Below are 12,398 nucleotides of genomic sequence, written 5' to 3'. Positions count from 1 at the left end.
CCAGAATGAGACTTTAGAAAGGGACTACGAGCTGTTTTACAAAACGTGTGATTTTACTAAATGTGCTGGGTTCTCAAGAAGAGCCTGCTCCCTCTGAATATCTCTCACTATTCAACAGACTTTATTGACTGCCTATTAACAGGCATTATATATTATGGGGTTCATCAAAATGAAGAGGCATATGGCTGCTTCTCTAGGAGATTGTCTCGTTGGGATCATAAGTCATTTCCTAAGCAACTACTGCATAAGATACTTCAGCTCTACAACATTAATGCACATATACCATATGCCAGGCCTTCTTTCAGGTGGTGAAAGTACAGAGATGAATGAGACACAGACCTCGATCTCAAAGTCTTATTGTCCAGTGAAACTGTGTTGAGAGTCCTAAGAGTGATACACAAGTATAGGTGGAAGGAGAGATGACTTTGATATAATCATAAAGACAGTAGCATCTAAGCTAAACCTTAAAAATGTATAGGATTGGCTTTAGTTAAACATTGTCATGCTCATGTCTACCCCAAGCCCCAAGCCCAGGCCTCACTAAAATAACATAAAGAAAACTAGAAGCCCTATATGCCCAAGGACAAGAGAATGGGACAGCAGATTAACTGGCCAACAGGAAATGCCAGCGGTATGTCAGCACATGAGAGAATGCTAAAAACCTACGCTTGTTTATCCTTGTAGTGGGACAAAACAAGGAGACCCTAATTCATACTACATCACCCCCCAGAAAAGCTCTGAAGGCAGTGTAAAGTGTGAGGCTGAAAAATGGAGACTGGTTGAAATGGAAAGAGATATTGGATCCTTTCATCCCACTCTGTGAAGCAAACTACCTTTTCCCCTAGCTTTAGCCAAAAAAAAAACAAAACACCCAGGAGGTTAAATTATTGGAAGGGATCACAAGCTTATAGAAAGACTCAGGAAACCAACCATAGCTGAAGGTGAGGGTTAAATGGTATTAAGTGGTAAACCAAAAAGAGGGAGCTTAAGTGAAAGTTGCCAGTAATGAATGACGAGACTCATTCCTTTTCCAAACAAAGATCTCATCTTCTTAGCTCTCTGAAAGCTGGTAACTAAGCTTATGATTATCCCTGGAAGGAGACTGAAATATTCCTCTAAAGAAACTGGTCAGTCCAAAAGAAATGATCTAACAGAGATACCAGCATTTGGAGGTTCCTGAACCAAAAAGCGAGTTCCTTGCCAGTCACTACGTGTGCAGTGCCCAACATTTATAAGCCTGATATCCTCATGCACAGCTTCCGATTAGCTTAATGCTCCTTCTCTTAAACGTGGAAGTGAAGACCAGATGTTTGAGGAAAACCCCTACATAAATACAGAAACCAAAATAGAAAATGGGAACAGAAAAGAACTTGGAAAACATGCCATATAAAAACAACTATAATTAATATCCAGAGTTACAGGAAGGATACTGCAGTATCCTTGAAACAAGAAGGTGGTGGTGGTTTAGTTGCTAAGTTGTATCTGACTCTTGTGATCCCATGGACTGTAGCCTGCTAGGCTCCTCTGTCCATGGGATTCTCTAGGCAAGAATACTGGAGTGGGTTGCCATTTCCTTCCCCAGGAAGCCAGAATATGAGACTGTTAATGAAATTCAGAGAACATGAAGGATCTCTTAAAAATATGGTAGTAGGAATAAAAAATAAAAAGGATTAGATAACAAGGCTAGAGAGATACCAGTAAAAAGTAAAAAAGATAATAGAGAATAAGAGAAGTATAGGAGATCTGGCTAGGAGATCCAACTTCTGAATCATAGGCTTTCTAGAGAGCACTGAATAAACCATAGGAAGTTGTCATCAAAGACCTAAGAAAAATTTCCAGAACTGAAGGAGATGGATTAGAAGATTGAAAGGACTTGCTGTGACCTCTATAAAGAATGGGAGTGGGGATGGTGGGAGGGTGGGCAGGAATCACACCAAAGCAAATTATGAAACTTCAGAACCCTTTGGATAAAGGTAAGATTCTAAAAGTTTACCATATATGTGTTATTCTCTCAGTCATGTCTGACTCTTTGCAACCCTATGGAACCGTAGCCCACCAGGCTTCTCTGCCCATGGGATTTTCCAGGCAAGAATACTGGAGAGGGTAGCCATTTCCTTCTCCAGGGGATCTTCCCGACCCAGGGATTGAACCCATGTCTCGTACATCTCCTGCATTGGCAGGTGGGTTCTTTATCACTAGCACCACCTGGAAAGCCCTGTACCATATAAAGATACATACAAAAAGATGAGCCTCAGAACAGCGTCAGATTTCTCATGTCAGATTTCTCAATGGTGACATTAAAACTAGAAGCCAAGTTATGAAGATAACATGAGATCCAGCAAAGAAGGAATCCCATATAGGAAAACAATAAGGAACATCTCAAAATGATGGTGAAGGGAAGCCCTAGAATGACTACTGCATAGCAAGCCTACAAAGCGGCTATTTCAGAAATAGGATAGAACAGTAGGGAAGGGCTCTAGGAGAGATGTCCCTTTAAGGAAAAAAAAAAGTAAATTACCTGATAGGCTTGCCCATCTCGAGAGAAGTTTTCTATCTATGGCACTTAAGAGATGAATTACTGATAGAATGGCCTGTATCATATATGGTCTTGAAGCATTCGACTCCAAGTCCAGCAGTTCTCAATTCCTGGAAATACAGTGGAGCAAAAGGAAAGAGACTGACTTTCCATGTTTGTCCTTTTCTTGAAAAACTAAATAGCAAGAAGTCTTTACAGAATTTTTAAACACAAGAAGAACAAATCAACAAACGGAACTTTCTTCAGAGAACTTTCAGTTGCTTTGAGCTTCCTAAAGGTCATACAAGTTTCAGACAACCAAGAATATAATTTTCTTACGGTCTTTTTCCCTTTTTTGATTTTTAAAATTTGTGTGTGTGTGAAGTGAGTTATTAAAGTGAGACATTGAGTGACTTCTAGCATACATATTGGAATTTGTAGTATTGAGTTAAATATATTGACAGTACACACACTGACGGAGGTATACCTAAATAAAAATTAAAACTTCAAGTAAAATAGGAATAATTGAGCAAAGATTGGCAAAAGATAGAGCTCTGCAAAGAAGTGTAAACTAAAAAATGGCAAAGCAGCTGATGCATAGAATAGTGATCTTTAATCCATGCTTCTGGAGCATTATGTTAAAGTCATTTGGGCACTTTTTCTAGTCACTCAGCCACAGTTCCATCCTGATCCCATGATTCTGATATCTGATCTAGATTACTGCTCTTTGCTTATGGGAGTCTTGTGTCCATCAGATATTTTGGGACAGGATAAAGATAGGAAGCCAATGGTTAGCTGGTTACAAGATATTTTCTAGGATGGGGAATTCTTTTAGGGCCCTATAACCCAGAGAAAGGCAGGAATTTGCTACAGTGAGAACTTATCTCAGGTTGATCTTGTTTCTGATTTGGGGACAAGGTGATTTTCTTTCAGGGATCTTTCAAGTAGGAATTTAAGAGTTTATACCTAGTCTTTATATTTTATGGTGCCTTTTTTGAACTCAGTTACTTAAGTGATTAGAGACTGATTCCACTCAGTTAAGCCAAACAAAGTTTTTGCTGCTGTTAATTCCTTCATGCACCATTTGAGAGGACTGTAATGGAAGTGAATAATGTTTAAGAAATTTATTTCTAATTTGCCAGTGGTTGGGTATCTGTGTGTGATAGTTTTCCAGTCTAATGCAGCTTGTTTGATTCCACAGTGTCTCATGCCGGAGCCTCCATGTCATCTGCTTCATCAGACACTGGAATGAGTCCCTCTTCATCGTCTCCCCCACAAAACGTGCTTGCTGTAGAATGCAGGTGATAAACGTTTTCTCTGCCTTCCCAGCAGTTTGCTGCCATGGACATAAATCCCCAAACCCTGAAATACAACCACAGAAAGCACTCAACTGGTTTGACATTGCTAAGTATATCCTGTACACTTTTCAAGGCTGGATTGTATCTACTCCCTTCTCTTTTCTTTTTTTCTGTTGCAAAAAATACGCTGATTAGTAACTGAAGTTTAGGCAGCCTGCCATATTTGTCATAATTTTTCCTTTATAATTTTTTTCATTTTTTCTTGTGAAGATAGAAAAAGGGCACTTAGCAAATTTGAAACTGTATAATAAAGCTTTCAGGTGTTACAGAAATCATAGACAAGCAAGTGCACATGATAAACATCAAATATTATCCAGCTAAATAGTTACTGCTGCACTTTCACTGAGATGTATTTGAACACTTGGTGAGTAGGGGGTTTATGTTGTGTTCTTTTTAATTGTTGTTGTTGGTTTTATTCTTTTTGTGGAAGCACTTGCTATTTAGAACTGCCAAAGTATATGTTCAGCAGTGTGCCCAGGTTTAATGTGTAAATGGGACAAAATAAATTGTGAAAGGAAGTGTAGTTGACTGAAAACTACAGTTGTAATAAGTCTTCCACTTTTTATAGGATTTTTGAGCACACAATTATGCAAATATTTTAATGTTTATTAATGTTTACAGTGGAATTGTGAATAAGTTTTCAGTGGACTATCTTATCCCTTGACAAAAATATTTTGTCTTTTTTCTATGTAATTTCAGAGTTTTTATTTTGTTACAAAAAAAAACAAAAATGAAATATATAACAACAATGAACTTATTTAACAAGATTTCTAAAGCTGAAAATTTTGTGTAAAATAAGGTATTATCTTGCAACTTGTTAAATATATTTATTCAGACATTGGATGTTGTATTTTTATGTATTTTTTAAAATATTAATAAAATTGAAAAAAAGAAAATTCTAGGTTAATTCACTCTTCAAATGACAGTAGCTCTCAGCTGTCCCTTTTACAGGAGGTTGCATCCAGCAGCTTTGCCTGCATTGAAGGGAATCTGTCTCAGTCCTTCAAACAGTGTAGAACTATATGAATGGGCATCTGGGTCATTAAAGTATGTCCTTGGTTAGAAACTTTGGCAGTCCTAGTATTTAAACCATTTTGAGGATCAAATTTTTGGTTGCCCTTAAAATATTTTGTCACCGTTTTTATGTTTGCTATACTGCCGAATAAATTTATATCTCCCAAAGTTGAGATGCGACAACTAAGTAAAGCAACTATGTATGCTTTGTTTGTGAATTGTTTCACAGACTGATACATTTTGTAAATAATTCTTCCAAAATCATGTATTTAAAGCATTTTTGCCATATACATTATGTAAAAAGGTGATTTTTTAAAATCAGTTTTTAAATTCATGTTTGTACATTGAAAGGGGTTTTTTTTAAACCTCCTTTTCTGTGTTTAATATGCTGTAGAGTAATAACCTAGATGCTCTAGACTGTATATCAGGATCTGATTTACAAGAACAAAGTCAGAGCCAAACACTAGTGATGGCATAGCATTACTGAAATCATTGTTTCTTAATTTCATTTTACCACATTGTGAACTTGTGATTCAGATTCCTTCCATTTTCGCAGAGAATTAAAAACAAAAAAGTACTCTTGTAAAATGCACTTTTCTGTCTTTTCTTTGCAAAGCAGAAGTATTTCAATGTAAAATAAAAATGGAGCTCAGTGGGCAGTATTAATAAAGGCCATGTTTTAAACATAGGCTTTATATTTTCAGTTTTCATTTAAGTGATTGTTTTTTTTTCCTCCAAGTGCCAGTAACTCACAGTTGGAAAATCAGACTTCACAAAACAAAGCATATTCAATATATTCTATATATTCTTCAGTCTCTACAATTAAATATCTGTAGTACTTAATTATAAAAATCTTAAAACTGTCACTCTAATACAGTTGGAACCAAGAGGCAACCTTATATTCATACATTAGATATTTTAATGATTTATCAGCTTCAATATTGTCCTTTCTAATCAATATAAATCTGGTAATGAAGTATTGAGACCTTGCTATAGAGAGCAAAATTATATATTCACTGAATGGGTACATGAACACTGTTAAAATCCTTTTATTGGGGCCAGTGGCCAGAAAGAACTATGAAAGTAATTGAATTTTGAAAGAGTATTGATGAAGTATTAAATTCATACATTCACCATATTTTGAAATTAGCTAACCTTTGAGTAGATAGCTCTTCTATATGACTAAAAAAAATAAAATAAAGGTACTCTTTAATATGTAAAGTGAAAGGTGCTATCGATAAAATCAACTTTTTTGAAGATTATGGAGATTTCTGTTTTAATATTCCAGGTGTGCTTTTACTGTAGAATTTCTGGTTTTCCTGTTCTTCAGATGTTTGTACTTAGCACATTACATGTTCTGTCTTCTACAGAATTACTTTAAATTGGAAATCTTTATGCATTGTGCTATTAATTTCTTTATATACCTTTCTTATAAGCCCTGTAGTATAACATAGCTATCAGCATTGTATAAGCATTTTGAAGTTCTGAATTCAACCACACATAAAAACAATTATTTGAATTCATTCATCAACAATTTATTGGGTATCTTTGATGTCCCAGGCATTGTGCTAAGGCCCAGGAAACAAAACAGTGAACATGACAGAAAAAGGCCCCTGTATTTGTGGACTGCATAGTCTAATGAGCTCTATGTTGAACAGTTACGCTATGTAATTCTTATCTATTGGCCTGATTATTATATGAAGTTAATGGCGTCCTATCAGAAAAATGATACAGAGTCCAACTAGTGTGCAGGCAAACGTGGTCTGGGGAGGCTTTGCAGAGAAAGCAAACTGAGCCCCAGTGAGGATTATAAATTGGTTAGACAAATAGGAGGAGAAATAAAGAAAGTAAAATGCTCAGGCACATTGAGGAGAAGCTGGTGCTAAGAACAGCTGAAACAGAAGAGGCAGGAGCCGGTCAAGCAGAGGCATTTAGGCACTGCCCAGGTCTTACATACTTGCCCATCCCTGCCTCCTGCTGCTTCTGGTCTCCCCCACCACTCTCATCCCTACATATTCAGAACTCTTTTAAGAGCCACTTTTCTAGGAAGCCTTTGCTGACTTCTTAACCACCCCCAGAGTATCACTCTCCTTTATGCTCGTATAACATATTCAATCTTTCATATTTTGTGGACAGCTTATCTTGTATATTACATTTGTTTATGCATGTGTCTTTCTACCTTACTAGATGTGTAGCTCCCTAAGGATTCCTCAGTCACAGGGGTAGCCCACAAAGTGCCTGGTCCAGCACCTAATATGTAGTAAGATGATCAAAACTATGTTTACTTAAATTAAGATTTGAATTGCCATTGTATTTTTACTAATGATGCTTATGCACAAAATCAGACATTTAAAAGTTGTCTTTGGTGTTCCTTTCATAAAGTCATTTAAAAATAATATTTGAGAAGTGTAAAACTTGTTCAGCAGTCTAATCTTCCAAAAAAATCCTTAAGCTGATGAGTTCTTTTTCCTCTTCTTGTTTCGTCTTTCCTTTTCCATTACTCTCATATAGTTACAGATTTTTATCCCATTACAGGAAAACTACAGTATGTCATAGCATTCATCATTAGTGAATACTGAAAGATTTTAAACAGAATAAGAAGAGCAGTGTTTCTAATTTTGGAATTTGTAATTAACATAATTATGAAGTCATCGTTATTCTGTAATTTGTACCACACAAAATTCACCTTGAAAGTTCTACTTTTGAAAAACTTAGGAAGCTTCCATGTAGATACAATAAATGAGTACTCTACATAATAAGTAACTGGATTTCTTCTCAGGGCTAAGTTACATGAAATAAGACAATCTGATTCAAATCATTTTTTAGTACATCTCATGGGCTTCCCTAGTGGCTCAGTCAGTAAACAATTAGCCTGCAATGTAGGAGATCTGGGTTCGATCCCTGGGTTGGGAAGATCCTCTGGAGAGGGGCATGGCAACCCACTCCAGTATTCTTACCTGGAGAATCCCTATGGACAGAGGAGCCTGGCGAGCTGCAGTCCATGGGGCTGCAAAGACTTAGTGACTATACACAGCACACGTAAAAATTATGTTTATTTATCTGAAATTCAGTTGAACAGTTTTGGTGATGCAGTCATTATCTCCACATTTAGCCCTATAATAGAGCTAGCTGAAGGCAGTTACGAACACAGACTTAACTGTAGTATTCCTTTGATGGGACACCTTTACCATCAATAGTTAACTGCTCTTAGAAATTCTCTTTGATCCTTATCCAAACCTGCACTCAAATAAAAAACTAAATCTAACTGGACATTGAATAATTATGAATAAAGCCACTATAAATATCCAATACAGGTTTTTGTTTGAGCATAAGTTTTCATTTCTCTTGAGTAAGCACCTAAGAGTAAGTTTTGTATGACTGTACCATTTTGCATTTCCACCAGCAACACACAAATTTCAGTTGCACTAAATCCTTGCCAGTACTGGCTATTGTCAGGTGTTTTTGTTTTTAGCAGTTCTAATAGTTGTGATACTTAGAAAGGCAAAGTGATTTGCCCATCCTCAGCTTATAAATCCTGTTAAGGAGAATTTCAGACCCCATAAGTTCTCCTTAACCATACCAAGTGTTGGGGTGGATGCAGAAGAACTCGAACTCTTACTCCCTATTTGAGAATACAAAATGTTAACAACTACTTTGGAAAAATTTCAACAGTTTATTAAAAATTTAAACATATGACCCAGCCATTCCATTCTTAGAAACTTACCCAAGAGAAATGAAAGCATATCCATACAAAGTAACAAAAACTTGAAATAACCCAAATATCTATCAGCTGTGAATGGATTAATAAATTATTGCATATCCATACAATGGAAAACAGCTCAGCAATAAAATGAAATAGATGAGACAGGCAACAGTTGACTCAGTTAAGCTGAGTGAAAGAAGCCAGTCAACAAAGAATACATATTTTATGATTGATTCTAGAAAATACATATGTTAATCTATAGTGACAAAAAAGCAAATCACTGGGTTCTTGGAAACTTTGTAGGGTCTGTGGAGTGGGTAAGCTGGGAGGAAGAGATTATAAAGGGGCCAAGGGGACATCTGGTGGTTATGGTTGTATTCATTATCTTCCTTGTTAAAATGATTTCATGGGTGTATACATACGTGAAAATTAATGAAAGTGTATCCTTTAAATGTGTGCAGGCTGAACGTAAAACAATCTTCTAAAGCATAGGAACATGCAAACCCAAACCCAAGGTCTGTGGTTGGCTAGTTCAGAATTCAGGTTAATCAAGTTGGTGATTTTTTTTTAGCCTGGTGAAAGTAAGGGGAGATTTGTGCTTTTTCCCATCAAAATATGTTATGACACTTTTCAGGATCCTTCATCTGACCAAAAATCTTAAGATCTTCCTGTTAATGCAGGTAAAATAGGCCCAGTATATTCATTTCTCAACGTTGAGTATAAACAGAAATCCTATTTTTCATTATTTACCCAAGCTAATTTATGTAACCTTTTCCTCTAATATCTGAACATTTCTCAAATACCTTTTTGAAATACTGATCCTATTAAATTGAAAATTTTACTGTTAACAACTTTGAGTAGTCACTCCTGAATTAAGATTTTATGTAATCTTCATTTCTTATTATTAGAGTTTATACTCATCCTGTATAAGTTGCTAGTTTAATAGTCAAAGAATCCTGCCTTATAGTTTTATTATACTTTCTTATTCACTGTGTCTTCAGCTTCCATCTGTTTTCTCCATTGTCTCAAGGTTTCTTCCCTCTACAGTGCCAGTCACCTGCCTCACCTCTCTCTAGCCTCATCTTGGAACACACTGTCAAGCATTTAACCTGGCCTCTGGCAGTTTTGCTGAGTTACATATTATTAGTACTAAATGACATAAGTAAGAGGTAAGGAAAGGGGTAATCTCTAAAAGAGAGTAATAATATTGAAAGGGCTTAACATGCAGAAGTCAGAGTTTTGTTTTTTTTTTTCATTCACTGGTTCATTTAACAAACATCAATAGACTGCTTCCTGTGTACCACGTTTTCTTTGGTGGAGTATGGTTTTAGCACAATAGACTCAATTTGCCAGTAATGGACTTCAAAAATGAAGAACTATCTTTAAAATTGATAAGCCTCTAGCCAGGCTGATTAGAAAGGAAATAGAGAAGACACAAATCACCAATATCAGGAATGAGAAAGTGGCATTGCTGCAGACTGTCTATAACTATTATAGGGACAATAGAGGAATACTATGAATATCTCTATGCTAACAACTCAGATGAAATGGAAAAGTTGAAAGATATAAATTACCTAAATTCACTTAATAAATATATAACCAGATTAACACTATTATCGAATAGAATTAATGTTAAAAACCTTCCCACAAAGTAAAACTCAAGATCCAGCTTTACTGTGAATTGTACCAAATATTTAAGGAATACATAATATTAAAACTAAGGAAGACATAATATGAATTCATCAAACTCTTGAAAAAACTGAGGATGAAAGAATGCTGCCGATTGACTCTATGAGCCCAGCTCTCCTCTTAACATCAAAACTAGACAATGAAAGAAGGGAAAACTAAACACCAATATCCTTCTGAATATATATGCAAAAATCCTAAGCAAAATTTTAAGCAAATAAAATCCAAACACATATTAAAAGGAAAATACAACATGAGTCAAATAGGGTTTATCTCAGGAATGTATGGTTGGTTTGATAGTCAAAAATTAATATAATTCAGCTTAGTAACAAATTAAAAAAGAAACCATCAGATGCAGAAAAGGCATTTGACAAAACCCAACATCCATTCTTGACAGACAGTATAGTGGGCAACTTCCTCAACCTGATAAAGAACATCTATCAAAAGTCTACATTTAACATACTTAATGATGAAAGAAAAAGAAGTCATAGGCATTCAAATTGGTGAGTTTAGCAAGAATGCAGGATACAAGATTAATAGATGAAAATCAACTGTATTTCTACATTGTTACTGTTGTTTAGCTGCTAATTCATGACAGACTCTTTTGTGACCACCCGGACTGTAGCCCTCGAGGCTCCTCTGTCTATGGTATTTCCCCGGGGCAAGAATACTAGAGTGGGTTGCCTTTTCCTTCTACAGGGGATCTTCCTGATCCAGGGATAGAACCTGGGTCTCCTGGATTGGCAGGCAGATTCTTTACCACTAAGCCACCAGGGAAGCTGCATTAATATGTATTAGCAATAAATAATCACAACAGACTGGTTCCAAAAAGGAAAAGGAGTACGTCAAGGTTGTATATTGTCACCTTTCTTATTTAACTTATATGCAGAGTACATCATGAGAAACGCTGGGCTGGAGGAAGCACAAGGTGGAATCAAGATTGCTGGGAGAAATATCAATAACCTCAGATATGCAGATGACACCACCCTTATAGCAGAAAGTGAAGAACTAAAGAGCCTCTTGATGAACGTGAAAGAGGAGAGTGAAAAAGTTGGCTTAAAGCTCAACATTCAGAAGACTAAGATCATGGCATCTGGTCCCATCACTTCATGGGAAATAGATGGGGAAACAATGTCAGACTTTATTTTGGGGGGGCTCCAAAATCACTGCAGATGGTGATTGCAGCCATGAAATTAAAAGACACTTACTCCTTGGAAGGAAAGTTATGACCAACCTAGATAGCATATTAAAAAGCAGAGACATTACTTTGTCAACAAAGGTCTGTCTATCAAGGCTATGGTTTTTCCAGTGGTCATGTATGGATATGAGAGTTGGACTGTGAAGAAAGCTGAGCACCACAGAATTGATGCTTTTGAACTGTGGTGTTGAAGAAGACTCTTGAGAGTCCCTTGGACTGCAAGGAGATCCAACCAGTCCATCCTAAAGGAGATCAGTCCTGGGTGTTCATTGGAAGGACTGATGTTGAAGCTGAAACTCCAGTACTTTGGCCACTTGATGCAAAGAGCTAACTCATTGGAAAAGACCCTGATGCTGGGAAAGATTGAGGGCAGGAGGAAAAGAGGACAGAGGATGAGATGGTTGGATGGCATCACCGACTCAGTGGACATGGGTATGGGTAGACTCTGGCAGTTGGTGATGGACAGGGAGGCCTGGTGTGCTGTGGTTCATGGGGTTGCAAATTGTCAAACGCGACTGAGCGACTGAACTGAATCAGAAATTGAAACTGTAAAAATATCATTTACAATAGCATAAAAACATGAAACATGTTACAATAAATCTGATAACAGATGGGAAAGACTTAAAACTACAAAATTGCTGAGATAAAACGACTAAGTACAGTTTTGGTAAAGAAATGGTGCTGAATGATAGGATATCCATATGCAGAAAGAATGAACATATACAAAAACTCAGAATGGATTACAAAACCTAAAACTAACACTTTTAAAAAGAAATCAGGAGAAAATCTTTGTGACCTTGTACCTATCTGGGTTAGGTAAAGATTTCTTAAATACAACACCAAAAGCACAGTCCATAAAGGAATATGTTGATGAATTGGACTTCATTAAACTTAAACTCCTTGGCTCTTTAAAAGACTGAAAGA

At 36.4% G+C, this 12,398-nt stretch overlaps 1 protein-coding gene across 4 annotated transcripts in view; it reads left to right on the top strand.

Annotated features, from left to right (window-relative positions):
• The window catches only part of ARID4A (AT-rich interaction domain 4A), a 59,434-nt gene extending 53,844 nt beyond the window's left edge, over nucleotides 1-5,590 (top strand). For all 4 annotated transcript variants that reach the window (XM_040226363.1, XM_040226360.1, XM_040226361.1 and 1 more), the window contains exon 24: nucleotides 3,717-5,590. In XM_040226363.1, coding sequence (XP_040082297.1) covers nucleotides 3,717-3,820 — 104 coding nt within the window. In that variant the 3' untranslated portion in view covers nucleotides 3,821-5,590. The remainder of the gene's footprint in view (nucleotides 1-3,716) is intronic.
• The last annotated feature ends 6,808 nt before the right edge of the window (nucleotides 5,591-12,398 follow it).

Source organism: Oryx dammah, unplaced genomic scaffold (assembly GCF_014754425.2).
Source record: "Oryx dammah isolate SB20612 unplaced genomic scaffold, SCBI_Odam_1.1 HiC_scaffold_26, whole genome shotgun sequence".
Lineage (NCBI taxonomy): Eukaryota > Metazoa > Chordata > Mammalia > Artiodactyla > Bovidae > Oryx > Oryx dammah.
This window is presented reverse-complemented; position numbering and strand designations above follow the sequence as displayed.